At 39.6% G+C, this 22716-nt stretch overlaps 1 protein-coding gene and 1 long non-coding RNA gene across 3 annotated transcripts in view; one reads left to right on the top strand and one right to left on the bottom strand.

Annotated features, from left to right (window-relative positions):
- Positions 1-22716, top strand: part of TRIQK (triple QxxK/R motif containing) — a 59581-nt gene that overhangs the window by 25657 nt on the left and 11208 nt on the right. For both annotated transcript variants that reach the window (XM_089517610.1, XM_089517611.1), the window contains exon 3: positions 18647-18732. In XM_089517610.1, the coding sequence (XP_089373736.1) occupies positions 18647-18732 (86 nt within the window). The remainder of the gene's footprint in view (positions 1-18646; positions 18733-22716) is intronic.
- Positions 4299-12344, bottom strand: LOC149317490 (uncharacterized). Its single transcript, XR_016280643.1, has 3 exons — positions 12271-12344; positions 9447-9503; positions 4299-4461 (listed from the first exon to the last, which is right to left on the bottom strand). It is a non-coding gene; the product is annotated as an uncharacterized LOC149317490 (long non-coding RNA).

Genomic DNA, 22716 nt, shown 5'->3' with positions numbered 1-22716 from the left:
TATGTGTCAGTACTCCAATCATTCATGAATATGTACAGTGTCTAATTTTTAATGTCCTCAGGGAGGAATTTATTACAGCCCTTAAAGACCAGGCTGACGGCGACCTCCCAGAGGACATTTTCTGCAGCCGCTTCCAACTTATGGAGTGGCGTGACGGACGAGATCCGTCTAATTATCAATCTAGAGAGCTTCAAAAAAGCCATTAAGATGGATCTCATCGGCAGGCCTTCCCAGAATAAATACTCGGCCACGAATAAGACTTCCTATCTAGTGAACTTTGCCCGTGATCATTTTATTTGGATTAGTTAGTTTTTAATATGTAGTTTTTAAGCTTATATATATGGATGTATTTTAACTTGTTGTATGCCACTTTGATTGCCTGGCAAAAAGCGGGAAAGAAATAAAAAAATATTTATTATTTATTATTATGTAACTTGTTACTGGTGTTGTTCATTCATTCTTTTAGTCAAGTGGCATTTATACTGAGTTATTTTGGAAAAAATGTTTCTCACAAGTAAATTTAGCAAACAAGATTAGTGATACATACATGAATAGATCTCTTTTCTGTCAGTTATCTTACATTCTTCAGCTTTTGTATACATCATGCAAGGATTGATAAAAGCCTTATTGCTTTTCTAACATCCTCACCCTTGCAGTTGTTATACCATTTTTATCACAAAAGCTGTTTAACTTAGGATATGGAGTACTCTTCTCAGAAAACACTCCTTGTTGATGCTTCATTGGGATTTTGACTCTAAACAATGATGGTAGAGAAAAATGTGTCTGCCTCTTGAAGAATCAGTAAATTACCCTGCCCTGTTTTGGATGGTGGTGGCGGTGGTAGTGGTGGTAATGATGATGGAAAAAATGCAGCTATCACATAAAGTTAGTGGAATGACATGATTACTTTAGTGGAGAAATAACTTTTTTCTCTGTTATTCTATGACTAAGCCAGGACGATTTTTTAGTGGGAGGACAATTTCCTCTTTTGCAGGGCATGGAGAGGGGAGTCATCCCATCTTCCAGTCTCCATCAGTGGGCCACTTTGAGGACTAGAGCAGCTGCACAGCTGACTGGGAACTCTGCCCTCTGATGGCCAATCAGGAGTACCAACTGATTGGTGGGGTGGGGGCAAGACTAGTATCTGGTATTATAGTCATTCTGTCATCTTAGGAATGCACATGTATGACATCCTGAAATAATAGTCCCCTCCATAAATATATGTGGCTTCATATATATTTATTTAACATTTTTGGTATACTCTATAAAGTACAGTGGGACCTTGTTATTCACTGGGGTTTGGTTCCAGGAAACCCTGTGGATAACAAAATCCGTGGATGCTCAAGTCCCATTAAATATAATTGTAAAGCAAAATGGTGTCCCATATATAAAAAGGAAAATCAAGGTTTGCTATTTGGAATTTATACTTTTTTGGAATATTTTCAAGCCATGTATGCTCAAATCTGTGGATAAAAAACTCGGGTATAAGGAGGGCCAACTGTAGTTTAATGACACTATATGACTGCTCCTGGCTTTTTGTTTACACAAAAGCAAATGCAGCAAAGGGACCAGAGGCCCATTCACACTACACAAAATCACAGAATCATTGAGTTGGAAGGGGTCCCATAATCCATCAAATCCAACCCCACACACAGTGCAGAAACCCCAGCTAGAATATCTCCAGTAGGCAGCTGTCAAGCCACTTTGAAGACATCCAGAGAAAGAGAACCCCACTTGAACTGCTATGGTATTCTGGGACTTGTAGTTTAGTGAAGCATTAGAGCTCTCTGGTTTAGAATTCTAAATTCCCTTCCTATACTGCAGATCCCAGAATTCCATAGAATGATGCCATGAGAGGTAAAGTGGGATCACAACACTATGGAAGCACAGCGTTCTTTTGCATAAACACCTGCATGAAGTGTTTAAAAGGGGGAGCCATAATTATTTTTACTTCCATTTAAAAAACAAAACAATGTTGGGAGGAGGATATTGGGAGGGAAATGGGAAAAGATTTTATCTACTTATCTCCAGTGGATTACTACTAATAGATTAAGGAATACTTTACCCTTGTTTCTACAGCCTGGTTGAAAATGGATCAAATAGATTGCTGATCTGAGAGCACAGTAGCTAGTAACAAGACACATGGTGTGATTTTCAGATACAGGCATAGCTCAGTTAATAAGCCTCTGACAAAGCAGCTTCTTTTTACAGTCTTTCTACACTCATCTAGTCCCCTTCCCCTTCTTATCTTTTGTCTTGCTCAATTTTTTTTTAAAACAGCTTCAGCATGGGGAGGGTAGTGAAGGAGGGCTGGAGAAATACTATAAATTCTAGGGTGACCAGATGTCTTACCCACATAGGAGGGCAAGGCACCACAAAATATAGCACAGTGAAGAAAAATGTAGCACATGACAAAATAAAAGCTAAAAACAGTAATATAAATATAAATCCATGTTTCTTAGTCATGCTCAAAATGGAGGACATTTTGGAATTCCTCTTGGACATAAGGTGGAAATCTAGGATGTGTTCTGGAAAAAGAGGACCTTTGGTCACTCTGTATTATTTCTGGTTTGCAACAGCACATCAGTGCAATAAAACGTGATCTGGGAAAGAAAAGGACTCTGCTGTATCTGGCCCTATTGTAGCTTTGTTTGCTTGCTTACAAAATGTAAGGTAAACAACAGCTGCCTTCAGAATTTCTCCTTGCATATCCATAAATAACAAAAAAGAGGTAAGCAAAAAGGATGCTGTGGTGATCCCTGGGGGCAATGAGCCCTGTGCGTGGCTCTTACTCCCAGGGAGTCCCTTAAACTTTCCCCTAGAGCCTCCTAGGTCTCCATTCCCGCTCCCTGCTGAGCTGAATGAGACCCCTTGAGATCCTGTATTCTTCGCTGCTACCACCCAGTGAATCTCAATGAACTACATTTCCCTAAGCACACATTGGGACTTGCTAGGGAGAGATCTAGTTTCCGTTTCCTTGTTAACTTAGCAACCAGTAGCCGAGCTAAGATGTGTGTACAGGACCAGAGAGACAGGAGATACTTTTAAAGAAAGATATTTATTTTAAAGAACTAGAATAGAATAGAAAGATATCATTTATGCAAAGCCTCCTTGCCTTGCAGGTCAGAAAACACAGTTACAAAGATGTTCATTTCAGGCAAGCTATTAGATAAACATAACAAAACCTAGACGCACTAGCTAACACATTTCCTAACTACTCACACAGTGATGGGATTTGCAGTTCATGTTGAGTTTCCAGATGCAGGGAGCTGGCTTCTTGCCAACTCCACCTGCATTCCTCACAGCCGGTTCCCCAGCTGCCCAGAGAACAAAGAAAACATCTGGTTTCCCCCAAGAGGAGGGAAGGAGAGACAAAAGACCACATGGCTGCAAAGGGTTTTTAAAGGCTACTCAAGGAATGTTCTTGAATCTCCCGGTCCTACTCTCTGATAGCCTTACATCAGCTATGATGTCACAGCTCATTAGCATGTGATATCAGCTCTCATTAGCATGTACCACCCCCCAGATTAACCCTTTGTGGTTCAGGAGAAGTCCCCAAATGACTGGAGGGCCCAGTCATTACAGATGCATTTTGGAAGAAGCACTCAGGTGGTTTCTGGAAGGTTCAAAATGTTTGTGTTCACTTATGCAACACTTACATGACCTGGTTGTCTCATTTCACATGTGTGTATTGTTAGTTTTGGATAAAAAGTTTGCTGAAGCATGTTGAATTGGTCTTCATTTTTCTGGTGCAGAAAGAGACCTTTCCTTATTTTTTTTTGTATTATTTCTGCCTCTGGTAGCAAATTTTCATTTAAAGAAATAATGTGCAGAAAGACATCTATTCATTTACTGAGGTATACTTGTACTTGAACTAGCTTCTCAAATCTGTGCACAAACTTGTAAATTCAAGTTTTATTTGTACTGACTATATATTAGTTTCATCTATATATCAACGCAACCCACATAGCTCTTACTCCTCAGTAAGGACTCTAATCACTAAACCATGCTGTACGTAAAATGAAAATATGTAAGTAAAATGAAAATTAAAAAATTGTTTAAAGCCTCATGGATATGGAAAACACAAGCACTTTATGCCCAAATGACTCTGTTTACTTACAAACAAAACAAAACAATCGATAGTGATTAAGAACATAGAAGTTTTTGATCGGAAGTCAGGTTCTTCATGGGTCTCACCAAGCTGGTTCAGAATACTCTGAACATACCTTCACTTTACTGGAGAAGGGTAAATGCAGCTTTGAGTTTTTCACAAAGTCTCTGCGCTGAGCATACTCTTGTACCCAAGAGTCCTTCACAGTCCCCCATAACTCATAGTGGTTCTTCTTTTCCAGCTAGTTTATATCATTTCTGCCTCCTGTGTTCCTTTAGCGTGTGTGAAATGGTTGCTTTATGGATTTAAAATTGTAGCTTAACTTGTACAAGCAGACCTTGGTGCTGAAACTGCAGGGAGAATGGAAATAATTGAAGGTATAGATATTGGTATACTCAAGGAAGTCTTTTATTCAGGGCAAAGAAACCCTTGCTGGTAGCATAAAAGAAACTTATTCACTTTAATGCATCCTTCTTGTTGGCATAAAGCTGAAATGCAGTTGCTTGAAAATTAATTTACCTCTCATGAATGACTGGCTGGATTATCTTTGTAGCATAAAATGTAATGATATGTCAACCCGGAGCTCAGAAAACGTTGTGTCTACTGTAAAAAAAAGTTGTTCTTGAGCACTTAATGTTGTGTTAAATGATGATGTGTCCTTTGCAAATGTATTATTAGTGTCAAGCTGTTCCATCTCTGAAGATTGAGAAATGGCTGGCGATTTGAGCTACCATTAAACCTGAATAAAAAAGAGAGGGGCAGTGGGGGGTTTTCATGCTTTCTTTGAGTACTTACACTCTGACTATATTCAGTACGTATCAAAATGTTTCCGTTAGCTGAAGACTCCAAAAACATCTTTAATCACAGCAATCAAAACTATATTAAAGCAAATCTCTCTTCCTTTTTTATGGGGAAAATTCTCCCTGTAAGATGTTGTAAGAAACTATTGTGAATGGTGCTGATGTTGTCAAGCAGCTTGCTATTAACATGAATGACAGTGAAGCTGAGCTCCTTTTCTCTGAACTGGGCTTTTTATTATTGCAATTCAAGTAATGTTCTGAATATCTTAATGTCTTATCTCATCAAAATCATCAATATCACTTTGTATTGGGGCACTCAAAATTAACCAGAAGAAAATTGGTACATTGCATTTTATTTGAACAGGGAATTGGTTGCCTGTCTTGCCAAACAATCTCTGAAATATTCCAAAATGTACATTTTCCACGTTTAGGGATGGGTATTTGATTGATTTTTTAAAAAACGTCTAGTACATTGTAGTATTTGCAGATTTCATTGTAAGTGTGACAAAGGGAACATGAGGTATTAAAAAAGTGAATGTGTGAGAAAGCAAAACAGATGGATTTGTCTATCCAGACCAAGGTTTTTGAGTATTAAGGTATAAAAAGTCAGGCTTGGGAGCAACATACATGATTCTGAAATAAGGTTGCTACCTTTGCTTTTTATTAACTGGCTCCTCATATTTAATAAATACATGGCAAACCATTCCCTCCATCCTGGAAAGTACTATATATACTCATGCATAAGTCTAAAAAAATAGTAAAAAATTGACCCAAAAACCTTAATCAACTTATCCATGGGTCAATGTTGGTATTTTACTTTTATTTAAAAAGGAACCATCCCCTGGAGGAAGGCACTGACCACCCGCTACTCTCTCATCCATCTTTAGTGTGAGCACAAACAGTTATACCTGTTGGAATTTTCTTATTTCTCTGGCATTGTTTTCCTTTGCTTCATCATTTACATCATTTGTTACTTGCCCCTCAATTTTACCTTTGACTTATCCAGGGGCCATATCAAAATCCATAATCTGGGCCCTAAAACCTGCCCTTGACTTATACATGAAGTCAACTTATAGTTGAGTATATACAGTGCTTACTGAATTTGGCTAGTTTAAAACACTGAGAATTTTATATAGCTTTATTTTCATTATGATTGTTTATGAAAACACACATATTTCTTAAGCAGGATAGAAAGAATGTGAGATTTTTAAAAAAATGAATACATTTGTGGCATCCATGTTGACATGACTTCCTGAATAACTCATCCATTTTACTGTAAATTCAAATAACCACCTTGCTGAGTGCAATAAATGATTGCATTTCCCTCATCCTGCCTGAGCTTTGAGAACTTACTTATTTATTTATTTATTTATTTATTTATTTATTTATTTCAAGGAATTATATCCCGCCTTTCTCCCACAATGGAATTGAAAGTGGGTTACATCTTTGAGTGAGTATCTTCTCACAGTCTGATTTTCTCTCAACCTGGCTACGATCAGAGAGACACATGGACCACACATGAGACACAGAGACTGTTAATGGGAGCAGATTATAGAGACTAGACTCTGGAACTCCCTTCCCAGGGAGACCAGAATGGCCCCCTCCTTGCTATTCCGCTGGGGGCTAAGACCTTTTTGTTTAGACAGGTGTTTAAAACAGAAAGCTTTTAAAGAATGTCCTGGGGGTGGTGTGTTGTTTTAATGTGTATGGTTTTTAAGCACTTTTATCTTTTTAATTGTATTCTATTTTTAAACAAATGATTTGTTTTAATCTTGTAATATTTTAATTCCATTAAAACATGAAAGCACTATTAAACAATCATTTCATTAAAATAGCATTAATTTTTTTAAAAGTATAAAATTGTTTTAAAAAGAATAACAAAAATGTTCTAAAAATGTAACTTACACATGGCATAAAAGGCATCATCCACCAAATAATCATTAAAAGCCTGAATAAAAATGCTCTCTGCTGGCAAAAGGTGAGCAGAAAGAAGGTCAACATAGCCTGCTGTGGAGGGGAATTCTACAGGCTGGGAGCACTCACAGAGAAGGCTTTCTTGCATGTCCTCACCAGAGGGGTCTGTGATGGTAGCAGGACCTAGAGAAAACCTTTTCCCCAGGATCTTAAGATTCTAGCAGGTTTCTGTAGGAGGATGAGATCTTTCAGACAGCTCGGACCTTTAATTGTTTTCAACTGTTTTACATTGTGCCTATATCAGGCACAATTTGGAGCTTATTGCATGCACATTAAAACCGGATACAGCCTCATGGGCTGGAGTCAGGATGCAGGATAGAGGCAGGGATTATCGCATGCTAAATTGCTGCCCGCCACCAGCCTGGTCCCAACTGCGCTCCACCAGCACTTTTTCAATGTCGGAAGCTATTCCAACTTCGAAAAAGTGCTGATGGAGTGTGGCTGGGACCTGGCTTGAACCCAGGTTGATGGCAGGCAGTGATTAGGCGGCGATTTAGCATGAGATAATCCAGGGCCGGCTCTAGGTATTTTGCCACCCTAGACAAGAAATATTTTGGCACCCCTGTCGCCCTTCATAATTATTTTCACTCCTTGATTTCTGCTGTTTCGTTTGTTAAAGCTAAACATGATATAAAACTTAGGTTCCAATCTTTCATCATTGTATTGAGAATTAGTCAAAAAGCCAATTAGATTTTTACAGGGTAAAGACTTATTTATTGCTGTTATATTTGGAATGGAGACTAATGCACACATATTGCTTTTGCAAGCTGGAAGCATTATTCATTCTAATGATGTGGAAAAATCTGGATTCCATCCCCATGAACTTATGGGGTAGTAGTGGTCCATCTATGACCCCTAAAAACTCAAAATCTTCACCCAAGGGGCGGAAAAGGGTGTCACAGGAAAGAGAAAAAAACCAGTAGGGTCACCAAGTGAAAGGACCAGGGCTGCAGTTTGACACTATTTTAGCTGCCTTTGGCTCCCATGGTGACCGGCTGTCCTAACCGCAAACTAGGACAAGGCACCGCAAAATGTAGGGCTTTCAAGTAAAATGGAGGACATGATCAAGTAAAAGCTGAAACCCCTCATATAACTATAAATTCATGCTTCTTAGTTATGCTCAAAAGGGAGGACATTTTTGGAATTCCTCCTGGACAGAAGACTGAAATATAAGATATACTCCAGAAAAACAGGACATCTGGTCATCCTGCTGGTCCCATGCTATGGAGCCCTAGGATTTGTAGTTTGCTGTGGCTCCACTACTCTCTGACTGAGAAGGCGAATTCTCCCCCAAAAATCCAAATCCCAGGATTCCATAGCATGGAGCCTGGGCAGTTAAAGCGGTGTCAAATCGCATTATTTCTGCAGTGTAGATGCAGCCCATGAAAAGAAAGGTTGGGAATGGCTCCAGGATGAGAAAGAAGACACATAGTAGGCACAACCACCAAGATGGGCAAATCACACTCTCTCAGCCTCAGGGGAAGGCCATGGCAAGCCTTCACTGAAAGTCTCTTGGCAAGAAAGAGAGGGAGAGAGGAAGGAAGGAAGAGAAGAAAAGGGAGGGAGGGAAGGAAGGAAGGAAAGAAAAGGAGAGAAGGAAGGAAAGAAGGGAGAAGGAAGGAAGGAGAAGGGAGGCGCTTTGGACTCCACAACAAACTCCAACTCACAGAATTCCATAGCCTTGAGCCAGAAAGAGTTAAAGCAGTTCCAAACTGGATTAATTCTCCAGTGTGCATGCAGCCCAGGAGTTGTAGAGTACAGCAAACTTCTTCCCTGCTTTCAGCCTCAGCAAGCAACTCTCTCTTCCTGTTACTCGGAGGCTGGCAGTGCTGCTGGGTGCTCTGCTTGCTTTATTCTATGATCCTCTGTCTCTAGCCACTCTCTCTCTCTCTTTCTCTCTCTCTGGTGCCCCCTGCAGCTTGGCGCCCTAGGCAGCTGTCTAGCTGGCCTATATGGACGAGCCGGCCCTGAGATAATCCCTGCCTCCATCCCGTGTTCCGGCTCTAGCCCGTGAGGATGGAGCCGGTTTTAAAGTACAGTGGGACCTTGTTATTTGCTGGGGTTTGGTTCCAGGCTACCCTGTGGATAACAAAATCCGTGGATGCTCAGGCCTCATTAAATATAATGGCAAAGCAAAATGGTGTCCCATATATAAAATGGGAAATCAAGGTTTGCTATTTGGAATTTATACTTTTTTGGAATATTTTCAGGCTGTGTATGCTCAAATCCAGGGATAAAAAAAATCTGTATATAAGGAGGGCCAACTGTATATGCAATAAGTTCCTTTAGCTGTATGAATGTATGTATGAATATTTTGAAAGCTGACATGGTTTAGTGGTCTGATCATTGGGTATGACTCTGGAGACCAGGGTTCAAATCCCCACTTGGCCCTGGAAATGTACTGGATGACCTTGGGCAGGTCATACTCTTTCAGGCGAAGGCAAAAGCAAAGCCTCTCTGAACAAATCTTGCCACCCCCATCCCTGTGATAAGTTCACTTTAGGGTTGCTATAAGTCAGAAATGACTTGAAGGCACACAACAACAAAAATGAATATTTGACCTTGTTTTGTGTTTTCTTGTGTTCTTTCTTCAGTATCACTGTGAGCTTCTTTAAGTTCTATTTTTCAGAGAAAGACAATAAATCTTACAAACATCCGAGTAGCATACAGACTTTATTGTTAGATTGTGGCTCATTTGCTTTCTGATTAAATGTAAAATCGTTTAGCACTTTCCTGCTTGAGGGAAAGCTAAGGTTGCCCGTGCCACGACAGTTCTGTTTAGTTTAGCACAAGCATTGTGGCTAGAAGATGCACAAGAAAGCATTAGTAGGCTTGCCGTGAAGGCCCTGGGGCTTTAGAGTTCCCTTTCCATGTAGCTTAAATTTATCTCTTTCACACCACATGTTTAAATGGCTATATTTGGGGATTAAGAAGCTTATTTGAACCTGATAGGCTGGCAGTGGGTAATACTGAATGGACTGAACACATTAGATAAATTTGAAATATTTTTTTCTGTCATTTTAAATAAATATGTCAAAGGTTAATAATATGTGATTCAAAAGAAAAAAAATCCTATGGACATACTGTGCATCTGTTCTAAAATCATGATATTTGAGGTATCTTTACGTCATACCTATTCTTGCTGCTAAGATTTTGGCACTGAGATCTGTCAGCACAGTTCTGTCTATATCTTAGGGGTCTTATTCAAAGTCTAGAAGAATCTCCCTAAAGTCAAACTGGATTGGAATTGGGACATTGCAGCTATTCTGGCAACAAGAGATATTTGGTTCACAATATTTTTGATGCTGCCTTGCTTTTATTACAAGTTCATTTATTATTGAAATGCAGAAGATGGGTTAAAAACTGTAGAAGAAAGAATAATGTTGTTGTTTTTCTCTTTCTGGTTATTATTGTGGCACCAGCAAAAAATATTCAGGGCAGCAGTTTCCTGGCAGTTACAAATTGGAGAGAAAGTGCTGAAAAGGATTTTAAATCTGTAATGTTGATTTCTTTTACTATCTGTCAGTTTTTGGCATGCAGTAAATAACTCATTTTCAAATAATTTGCCTATGTAATTAAATTTAGATTGCACACTTCTCATTTCAAATATTTTGACTCTTCCTTGTTTGCCATTCAATTGTGGCATAATTGGTGTGGTCTGTATGAATGGGCAGTAAATTTATGGACTTTTGTTTGAAATATCAGGCAATGAATGGAACTTACTAATCATCCCAGGAGGAATTACGATTGAACATGTTTTCAAGAGTTAAAGAACTGAATTTACTTTTGTTTTTGAATTAAAGACAATTTAAGATTTCCAGGCGCCCATAAAAGACAATGTATTGAGGGACCAGTTAGAAGCAAGTCCATTTGCAGGTGAAAATAAATGCCTTTCAATCAGAACCAGCTGTATTTTCCATGAAAGAATGTGCTAGCTTGATAACATAATGTGCTCCTAAGAAGCTTACGTTTTACAGTATTCAGAAAATAGGAGTGCATTAATTTTTAAAGTCATAAATGCAGGCAGAGAGCAGCACTGCCTCATGATGATAATGAGGATGGATATCGGAAAGTCTGTAGGGTGGGGGAGGAAGGGCAACAAAGGGCTTCTGAAATGTGAACATTCATAAAACAATAACCACGCATCCTTATGATAATGAGACTGGAAAGCAGCAAGAACAAAGGGCAAAGATGAAGACCCTTTATGAATAGCTACAATTACTAAGAAAGTAAAGAAAGCAGCCGTATACTCGTCATTGCTTGTTTAATCTCAGTAGTATGCTTACTTAAAATGTTGGTGTATTTAAAAAATGATATTGATTACCTTGTAAACTAATCTATCAAATTTGGTAAAATTGTCTGTTAGTAATTTTGCCTGCTGCCAAGAGGGAAGAGTAAATGCGAGTACTGATGGACCTAATAGTAGCGTAACAGGCTGATGGGGAATGGTAAGAACTGAGATTGGGACAAACTATATGTTAAAAGCAATGTGTATTTCATGATAAGTAATATATCATCCCTCCAGCAAATGGATTTCAACCAAGATAGCTATCAGATTTCCTTACCACAGATATAGGATGGGGGACACCTGGCTTAAGGAGACAACATGTGAAAGGGATCTAGGAGTCCAAGTAGACCACAAGTTGAACATGAGTCAACAGTGAGATGTGGCAGCTAACAAGGCCAATGTGATTTTAGGCTGCATCAAAAGAAGTATAGTGTCTAGATCAAGGGAAGTAATAGTGCCACTATATTCTGCTCTGGTCAGGCCCCACCTGGAATACTCTGTCCAGTTCTGGGAGCCACAATTAAAAAAGGACATTGAGAAACTAGAGTGTGTCCAAAGGAGGGCGACTAAAATGGTGAAGGGTCTGGAAACCATGCCCTATGAGGAGCGCCTTAGGGAGCTGGGTATGTTTAGCCTGGAGAAAAGAAGGTTAAGAGGTGATATGATAGCCCTGTTTAAATATTTGAAGGGATGTCATATTGAGGAGGGAGCAAGCTTGATTAGGACCCGGAGCAATGGATGCAAGCTGCAGGAAAAGAGATTCCACCTCAACATTAGGAGGGACTTCCTGACAGTAAGGGCTGTCCAACGGTGGAACACACTCCCTCAGAGTGTAGTGGAGTTTCCCTCCTCAGAGGTCTTCAGACAGAGGCTGGATGGCCATCTGTCGGGGATGCTTTGATTTGGATTTCCTGCATGGCAGGGGGTTGGACTGGATGGCCCTTGCGGTCTCTTCCAGCTCTATGATTCTATGATTCTATTGACCAATCACAAAACAAAAGGGAAAGCACACCCTTAGACAAACAGACATGTTTCACCACTTGAAAGAGCACATCTTCTAAATGCATGTTTAGTATGTTGTCTAGTTTGATACTTACTGTAGTCATTTTTGTTAGGCAGCATGTATTCGCATTTCTCAGTTCCTTTTTGGAAAGACAACCTTCTCCCCTAGAACATCCTTTGAGGCAGAGGGAAGGATAAGTTATTTGCATATTTGTTGAGAAAAATTCTCTGATTGTACAAAATGTGGGGGGGGGGAGGGACCTCCTAAATTCAACATTGTACTAGCACCTGACTGCTTGCATGTTTCATGCTTCCTTTCTTTCTCCTAGCCTTCCATCCTGCCTTAAAACTAGCTCCAGAAGATTTACCAGTCCCCTAGAGCCAGTTTTTAAGGTTATATGGTTGTAGAAGGACTGTAGAGGGGGAAGTGGGTTTGTCCCTTCCCAGTTCCACCAGTAGAACTGCCCTAACAACCAATGATTGTGTTTCTTCATAATAAGCTTTAAAATATTGCTTTACACTCAGCTCATATTTGTAAACTATATACTTTTCATATATTTAGTAATATCTTTTGATATATGTAACACTAAATGCAGTGGTTGGTTCAGCAAATAAATATGGGGACCTTTGTTGAAATTTTTCAGACCAGTGCAATACTTATGCTTCTATGTGCTTCCTTTGCGAGCCTGAATTAATGTAAATCTGTATGTCATTGAGTGTAGAGATGAAGAACATGTGGTCCTCCAGATGTTGTTATACTGTAATTCCTACTGCCTGCTATCATTGGCTTTGTAGCTAAGACTGATGGGAGCTGCAGTGCAACAGCATCTGGATGGTCACATGATCACTAATCCAGTCAGTTGTTCTGGCTGAACAACAGTCAGAAGGTGTTTGCATTGCTTATATTAACTAGATATTTCAGTTGACAGCTCCAACTATGTGTAGCAGTTTTTCAGTACAGGTGGTTATCTTGGGTTTTTAAAAGAAAGTTCAGCTGTTTAAAGGAGGGTGGTGCTTTTTTTTTTAATGTCCAATAGTAAAATGTGGTTTTCATTACCAAAGACTTAACAGATGTCCTTTGTACATTTTTACACACAGTTGATTCAGACTTGTATTCTCTGGTATGTACTTTCTCTTCTGGTTATAGCACTTAGCAAGAAGAGTGGTAAATTAATCACAGATGCTTTGTTTTGGAGCCTTACCAGCTGTAGAGTCATTATTAAAATAGATTGTTTGCAATAAAAGTAGTTTCAGTTGCTAATATCTACTTTAATTTCAGTCTGAAAATATTGTCATGTTAACTCATGCCAAGGTCAGATTTGGGGAAACAGGAACAGTAAGAATGGAATTCAGTTGAAGTCCTAAAACCACTTACTCAAATGTAGTTCTTTTTCTGTGCATGGGCCTCTTCAGGAATTGCTGATTGCAGGAATATAGCTCTGAACAAGAACAACAAATGTTCTCTCTTGAAAAATAGATTTGTTTTTCTTAAGGTGTGGTAGGCCTGTGGGACAACATTTATTACACATTTCTCAGATGCACTCCAATGTACTTCCAGTTGACATTATCTGTACTGTGTTCCATACTGTAGCCCAGTCCATTTGTAGGTATATTTAAATGCATGGGTTTCTCAGAGTTAGCAAAGTTATGTAACTTGTGCTTGTCTGTGCTGCATTCTGTGCTACATCATTGCTTCAAAGCAGAATGGTCCATTGAGAGGGTGAGGGTGTCTGGCTCTGTTTGTCTCCCAGGGTGCTTTTACTTCTTTTACAAAGAATGCAGGAGGTTAAATACCACCCCAAACACCCCACTCTCATCTGATTTTAGAAGCTACGCAGGGTGAGGTCTGGCTAATACTTGAATCTTCAGGTGGGATGAAGAACCCTTTCACAATGTATAATTATAGCACTGTGATTCCTGTGGAATCCTGGGTTTTGCAGTATAGAAAGATGTATTTAGAATTCTCAGCCAGAGACTTATAGTTCCTCACCAAACTATATATTCCTGGATTCTCTAGGATGTTGCCAAGACAATTAAAGTGGAATCACAGTGCTCTTTAGCAGAAAGGGCCCTAAGACATAATACAGTCGGCCCTTCTTATACACGGATTCAAGCATACATGGTTTGAAAATGTTCAAAAAAAGTATAAATTTCAAATTTCAAATCTTGATTTTCCATTTTTTATAAGGGACACCATTTTGCTATGTCATTATATTTAATGGGACTTGAGCATACACGGATTTTGTTATACATGGGGGATCTTGGTACCAAACCTCAGCATATAACAAGGGTCCACTGTACTGTTTTAAACCCTGCAGAGTTGACAATAGTGAGCTAGATGGACTGGTAGTACAACAAATCCCTGTGTCCCTGTCGTCTTGCATAGTGTTGATGAAGGAGCTATTAAATACCATAAAATTGTGAGGGGATATAACTATTATTTATTTCACTGATCTGAAAGTCTGGACATTTCCTCCCTCTCCAAAGAATGTCCCCAAGTTAACACCCCCTCCCAACTTATTGGAAAACATACTCTGAAAGCAAGTCAGAGGAAACTTTTGCTGTGCCTTACTTGATCCTTTGCAGAAACTGGCCCTCGCCATTCTAGATCAAGGGAAGTAATAGTGTCTAGATACAGGGAAGTAATAGTACCACTCTATTCTGCATTGGTCAGGCCTCACCTGGAATACTGAGTCCAGTTGTGGGCACCACAATTCAAAAAGGATATTGACAAACTGGAGCATTGAGCAGGGAAACCAAAATGCTAGTTTTGGAAAATGCCAAACAAACAGGATGTTTACATAGTTTTTCTGTTTAATTCTATATTTTAAAAAAGCTGTATAATTCTATATTCAAAACTTCATATCTTTGGGATGTGAATTGCATTGCTTGCCCTATATCTTCATTTCTATGTACTTGAGAGAAAGTACTTCAAACTTTCTAAAATCTTGAAGTGAAGCAAATACTTTTATTTGTCATTTTTTAAAAATATTCTCAATCTGTGCCCAGAACCCATGTGAATAAATGTCTGAACTTGTTCTCTAGTACAAGATTTTAGCAGCTGTGTGTCTTTAGTTCAAATTGGCTCCAGAAAATATTACAAGTTCAGATATATATTTTAAGCCAAGTTTTACCCTGGAGTGAACTTTTATGAGATCATAAACTTGGTCAATTCATAATGGAAATTCTGACAGGTCCTTTACTATCACATAGCACATGGTAATATAATGACTGGTAGGGAACAACCCATGCATGCTCTGCTTCCTTTATTCCACTACAGTGGTACCCCGGGATACGAATGCGCCGCCTTACGAAATTTCCGGGTTACGAAAGAAATTCACTTAATTAATTGTTTCCGGGTTACGAAGGTTATTCCGGGTTGCGAAAGAAATTTTGGTGCTTTTCGGCGTGATTTCACACGGAATCGCGGCTTTCGCTATTAAAGCCTATGGGCTTTTTCGGCTAGCGAAAGTTTCCGGGTTACGAAAGCGGCGGCGGAACGAATTACTTTCGTAACCCGGGGTACCACTGTATAGCCATCTCTGGACATTTTCTAAGAAAACAACTAATTTTCCCATATGTTACACTTTAAGTCTGCAACTCTGTTGTCTTGGAAGACATCCCAGGATTAACGAGATCTTCTCCTGTGGCAGTGGAGAGAGAGGCCTCACCATGGAAGAAGAGATCCAACTTTGGATGTCCATTCTCTATCCCAGTGAGACCTTTGAGACCCTCACATCTTCAATGCTGGCTATCCAGTGTCAATAGAAGCAATAATGGGTACATCAGGATGTGCTTTGTAGGTGGATTGGGAGACATCTGTCCAGCCTTGGGAGGAGATGCATCACTTTTGGAAATGTCCACACAATTTTCTTCTCATTGGCTGCACTGGAAGAAAAATGCAAAAGCAACAGTAAGAAACTAAACTAGAACAGAAAAGGAGGTGATTTTATTCATTGTATTCATTGAATACAATGAATAAAATCACCTTAATGTAAACTTAAATACAGTAATTCAAACATGGGATAGAAAGAATATTTGAAAATATTCAGAATATGGTAAAAAACAAAAAAAACAAAAACAAAAAACAAATCAAAACCCACTAGGTAGTTTCAGTCCTGAAAGCCCTGATGGAAGAATCCTGGACCAATGAAAATCTTTGTACTTTGTGCAAAATTAACACTTGATTTTTTTGCACAAAAATCAGGATTTTCATTGTGGAAAACAACATTTTCTACATAAAATACTGTTTTCTACACATAAAATCCTATAATTGAAACTTTATTCTGTGTAAAATTTGCACATGGTTGATTTTCATAGAAAACAACATTTTCTGCACAAGAAACACAACATTACTATGTGGTACAGATGGCCATCCAGCCTGCTTAAAAATCTCCAAAGAAGGAGACTCCACCACTATCCGAGGGAATGTGTTCCACTGTCGAACAGTTCTTACTGTCAGGACGCTCTTCCTAATGTTGAAGTGGAATCTCTTTTCTTGTAGTTTGGATTCATTCCTCCATGTCCTAATCTCTGAAGCTGTAGAAAATAAGCTTGTTCAATCCTCAATATGGTATTCCTTCAATTATTTAAATAGGGCTATGATGTCACCTCTTAACCATCTCTTCTCCAGGCTAAACATACACAGCTCCCTAAGTCTCTCCTCATAAGTCATGGTTTCCAGACCTTTCACCATTTTGGTCACCTTCCTCTGAACACACTCCAGCTGGTCAACATTTTTCTTGAATTGTGGTGCCCAGAAATGGACACAGTACTCCAGGTGAAGTCTGACCAAAGCAGAATAGAGTGCTAGTATTGTTTCCCTCAGTCTAGACACTACACTCCCGTTGATGCAGTCTAGAATCATTGGCTGGTTACAAACCGCTGAAAAGTAGCGCTCTGCCGCTGCCGTCGGTTGCCGCATCCGGGAACCGCGCAGTACCCGGACACAGCAAAGAAGAAGCGCCAAAACTTGCGCACTTGCAGCATCACATCCGGGATGCGACGTGTGGACGCTAAGCGTCCAGCACATAAAGATGGCGACGCTCGTGTGTATAGGGTGCCGCCATCTTTACGTCCTCATCATGTGCTAGGGATGAGGCTGGTATGGACGCTAGGTCCTCGGCCAACCCCTAGCACGTGACGAGGGCGCCGCAAAGGCCCGTTTGTAATGGGCCATATTGACTTTTTTAGCTGCTGTATCACACTTTTAACTTATGTCTACTAAGACTCCTAGATCTTTTTCACACATACTGTTGTCCAGCTAGGTGTCTCATCTTATATCTGTACATATCATTTTTTTCTTGCCTAAGTGTAGTACCTTGCTTTCTTCCTGTAGAAATTCATTTTGTTAGTTCTGGTCCAGCTCTCTAACCTGTTAAGGCCATTGTGAATTTTGATCCTGGCCTCTGGAATATTGTCTGTCCCTTACCAATTTCTCTTATCTATTTTGAGTGGGGCAGTTGTTTCATTTGCCCTCAGAGAGGTCATCATGTGGCCATATTGAGTCAACTGTGTCATGACAGCATCACTGTTTTCATGAAATGAATGTTGACCATACAAAGAAAAGGCTCATTTTTAAATATCACTGAAGATTAGGGATTCTAAAAGCAAATTGGCCACATTTTATTTCATTTTCATTTTTTGAGAAGCATGGAAGGTAATATATTTTCTTATGAATCCTGCTGTCCTTATTCAAAATGGCTACTTTTCAATCAGTACCTGAAATTGACAAACACATGGCGTAACTCAGGTCCTAAACACATTTGCTTAAGATCACAGCCTTAAAGTCTACAAGGTTATAAAGTATACCTTTTCAGCTAATCTAACACTGATAGGCAGGCAAGCATGCCACCATAATGCAGTCCTGTGACATGAGGCATGAAAATGGATACTGTTAAAACAATTTCAACCTTTCTAGAACCTATTATTACCAGGCAGGAAGTCCATTTTAGTTTTCAAGAATTGAGTTTGGGTGTCGGACTAATAACCTAACGTTAGACAAGCAGAATAGTCACAAACCCACTGGAATTGTCTCCAGAAAGTAATTTTATCTTATGAGAAATAATTCCTAGCACATGCAGATATTATGCTTATATGTTTTCTCAATTACATACAACTTCCTTCATCATAACAGCTTTCTTTTAGGTTGTTAGGATTGGCATCCCTGCATGATTTGCTGTAACATCAGTCTTTTAGACTAACAACTTGTAAGTAATGCAACGATCCTAAGCCCAAAATAATAAATTGCTCAAATTATACTGTTGTGCATTCCCTATTAGAACAAACATTTCAAAGTTTGTCACTCTGCAAAAAGCTCTAATGCACACACTTCTTCTTTGTGGCCATTTAAAGGCTGCAGTTGTATTTTGTGCTTTGTAAGGGGAAATTTGGATATGGTGCAGACATTAAGATAATTGTTCTTCCTTATTGTGGAGTGATTTCAGCAACTGTTTTTCCTTCCTTTAATAGGGAAACAAGATTACAAGAAAACCAGGCCAATGTTAAAAGCAACTCGATTAAAAGCAGAGGCCAAGAAAACCGCACCAGGCATAAAGGTATATCTAGCTGATAGCTCACACCAACTTCCTATAGACTTTGAGTTTATTTTCCCCATAGATGTCCTTTGTGAATATTGATCTTTGAGAGATATTGTTTATGACACTTCCAAACCCTAAGTGAAATGCTAGGTTATAAAATATTCATACTGTATTTCTTTCAGTTTAACCCACAACCAAAGTAGAATCATGAAGGTTGAAAGGCTGCATTCAGAGATCAGTCCTGTTGAACTCTGTGAAAGTCCTTTATGACTTTCATGCATAGAATAGGGCAATATTCTTTTCCTTCTTGAAAAAAGTGAGCTTGTTTTAAGATTGCCTTCAAACTGCTGTCATAGCTCAGTTTTAAAACAACAACCATACATAGGCAAGTATTGTCTTATAGCTATCCATATCTATTCAGATGGCAGCCAACTGAATTCAGTTGGACTTTGTCCTAAGTAACTGTCTATAGAATTGCTGCTTTACTGTTGTTTATGTATTATTGCATATTCTTGAATAGTCCCAATTTGGCAGGGACAGTCCCAGTTAATCCTCTGTCATTCGCCCTTTTCAGCTGCTTTTAAAATATCCCAATATATCCTCCTCTCAGTTTCCTCTTTTAGCAGCAGCTTTTGTCAGTTGCTGCAAACTGAGTTTGAAGTGCAAAAGTAGTCTGTATCTACCATATTATATTTGACTATAAGTCAACCTCATGTATAAATCGAGGGCAAGTTTGGGGGCCAAAATTATGGATTTTAACATGACCTGTGGATAAATTGAGTGTAAAACTTGGAGGCTCCTTCAGTGTGTGTATGTAAATAGCAAGAGGGAAGCAGCAATCAATACAAGGCTTCAGTGTTTCAGTCTTCACTCCGACACAGTGAAGCATGGCGTGGGAGAAGGACTGTTAAACGAACAGCAATCAGTCAAACACGAAGGATTCTATCTGCTTGGCTCAGGACAGAAAGAAACTGCATGGAGAAATCTGAAAGAGCTGCTATCACATTACCATAAATAAAGTCGGCCTATGATTTTGGGGTCAATTTTTGGGGATACGTTTTTAGACTTATAGATGAGTATATAGTGGGCCCTTGCTATACACGGGGGATCCGTTCCGGAATCCCCCGCGTATACCAAAATCCACGTATGCTCAAGTCCCATTGTCCCCAATCGTGCCGCCATTACGGACAAAAGTCCCTCCCCTCCCTTCCCCCCAACTCTTTCTTTCTTTCTTTCCCTCCCTCCCTCCCTCCCTCCCTCCCTCCTTACCTTTTCTTCACGGCCGCCGCCGCCTGGGCCTCCTTACCAGCACGGCCGGAATAAAGGCCGGGTGGGGTTTTTGGAGGCCAAGAAGCCTCCAGCCTGCCACCTGGCTCTTCCGCGGCTGTGGCAGAGGAGCAGCGCCAGAGGCCTCCTCGGCCTCCTCCTTTTGAAACAGAGTCTTTAAAAAGGTCTGGGGTTTTTTAAAGGGAGAACATCACATATTTTGATGGCAGCGGTGGGATGAAAAGGCCCAGGGCGCTGTCATCAATTAAACTTAGTGGTAGGACATAAAGAGTCGTCACATATTTTGTTAGGCAGTGTTGGGATACGTAAAATCCAGTGGCTGGAAATATGATGAAAAGTGTGCTGGAGACAATTGGTGTTACCAGGTTCTGAGTTCGAGTTACCAGAAACCCAAGATTTTATTTGAACTTAGAAAATAAAAATTTCAACATTTAAAATAAAGAGGCATCAATTAATGAGGCTAATCTCTGAAGTTATGGTCAAGGGTACTGTGTAAGAGATTACCTGGCAATTTACAAGGCTGGATAAGAGAGTTATACCAGTCCCTGAGGTAATTTTTTGAGGTAAATTGTAGGGGACTGTAGAAAGAAACATTACCGTTTTAGAGCGGCGGGATTCGAAAAATCCGGTTGCCAGAGGTGTGCTTGAATTATAGGGGTCTGAGTGGAAATAGCAGATACCTGATAGTAGGCTTAAACTGAAAGAAAGGAAAACCTACAGAGTACAATCTAGGCGTTGGAGTCAAGAGAGTGATCTCTGAGGTAAAAGCAAAAAGGGTAATCTGTAGAAGATCACTGTGAAACAGACAACCCTAGATAGGAACTAGTCTCTGAGGTAAACGTACTGGGTAATTGTAAGTGTCTAGTAGAAAGAAAAAAAGCACATATAGTGATTCCTGAGGTAAAAGTCTGTGATAGAGTAAGGAATCACTAATCTGACTTCAAGATTCAAGTGGATTTTTCATACTCAGTTGAGGCACAGTCAAATCAGAGTATTTCCTGAGGTAAAAGTTTTGGGTAATTGTAAGGAAATACTATCAACATGTCTACAAAAAGAGTCAAAACTCCAACAATGACAGAAATGTTGGAGAAAGAGGAGATTGGAGAAGAGATGGTGGCTAGTGCTAACACGGCCATTTCTGAACTCAGGAAAGTTTAGAAATTTGGAAAATCAAACTTGAAGTGGCCAGACTCAAGGAAAAAGAAAAAGAGATTGAAAGTAAAAAGGAAAGTACTCATAACAGGGAAATACATGACATAAAAATGAAGAAACTGGAGAATCAGATGGCTCATGATAGAGAAATACATGATCTAAAAATGAAGGAACTCAAGTTAATAACCAGTTTAAGATCTAGAGCTGAAAAGGTGGTCAATAATAATATTAATAGTTTCCCTCTGATATAAAAAGATTTTCTAAATATGGCATAGGAGTTAGCCATGAATTATATAGAGCCAGTATTGAAAAAGCTTGTGATGATATGGGGATATCAAACAAGGAGTTTGACTTGATTAGCCTTGAATTAAAGGAATTAAAACACAGAAGAGAATTAAAAGAAAAATAATATGAGAGAGACTTAATAGAACTGAAATATCAGAGAGAAATGAAAAAAGAATGGCAATATAATAATAATAATAGTAATTTATTTATATGCCGCCCAATCACTGGGAATCCAGGCGGCTGACAACAGAGGGGATAATAGACGATTCCCTGCCCTCAGGCTTACAATCTAAAAAGACACGACACAAAAGGAGAAGGAAATGGTGAGAGAGGGAGGGGATCAGGTTCAGCATTCTTCTCTCCCTCTGAGGCCTGGACCAAGGCAGATGGACCGGAGGGAGGGCTCTTCTTCTTCAGGCTAGCCCTGGTGGAGCTGGGCCAGCCTATTCTCTCCCTCATAGGCCAAAAGATGACAGTTAAGGAGGGAGGAGCCTCTTTCTTCAGGCTAGCCCTGATGGAGCTGGGCCAGCCTATTCTCCCCCTCATAGGCCAAAAGATGACAGTTAAGGAGGGAAGAGCCTCTTTCTTCAGGCTAGCTCTGATGGAGCTGGGCCAGCCTATTTTCTCCCTCACAGGCCGAAAGATGACAGTTAAGAAGGGAGGAGCCTCTTTCTTCAGGCTAGCCCTGATGGAGCTGGGCCAGCTTATTCTCTCCCTCAGGGGCTGAAAGATGACAGTTAAGGAGGGAGGAGCCTCTTTCTTCAGGCTAGCCCTGAAGGAGCTGGGCCAGCCTATTCTCTCCCTCACAGGCCAAAAGATGACAGTTAAGGAGTTAAGTTAATATGAGAGACAATTAAAAAGAAAAGAACATGAGGGACAGCTTAAGAGAAATGGAGCTTAAAAAACAGTTGAGAGAACTGAAGCATAACAAAGATGTATTAGAAGAAAAATATGAAAAAAGGTTAACAGAAAAACTGGATGTTTTTGAAGAGAAGTTTAAACACAGGATAAAGTTATTAGTACACTTGAAGAAAAAGTAGCTAGACTGGAATCCGAAAACCAGATGTTACAAGGTCTTATGGAAGGAAAAACAGAGTAAATTGTTACTCTAAAAGCAAGTTTAGATAATAAAGAAAATACTGTTTCAGAGTTGGAGTATATAATTTCTGATATGAAACATTCATCAAAAAGTGCTAATGAAACCCTACAGTGGTGGGATGAAAAGGCCCAATTAAACTTAGTGGTAGGGCATAAAGAGTCATCACAGAGACATGCTTC

The sequence above is a fragment of the Sceloporus occidentalis genome, unplaced genomic scaffold (assembly GCF_023333645.1).
Source record: "Sceloporus occidentalis isolate IW3139 unplaced genomic scaffold, rSceOcc1.0.p SCAF_3, whole genome shotgun sequence".
In the NCBI taxonomy this organism is placed as follows: Eukaryota; Metazoa; Chordata; class Lepidosauria; order Squamata; family Phrynosomatidae; genus Sceloporus; species Sceloporus occidentalis.
This window is presented reverse-complemented; position numbering and strand designations above follow the sequence as displayed.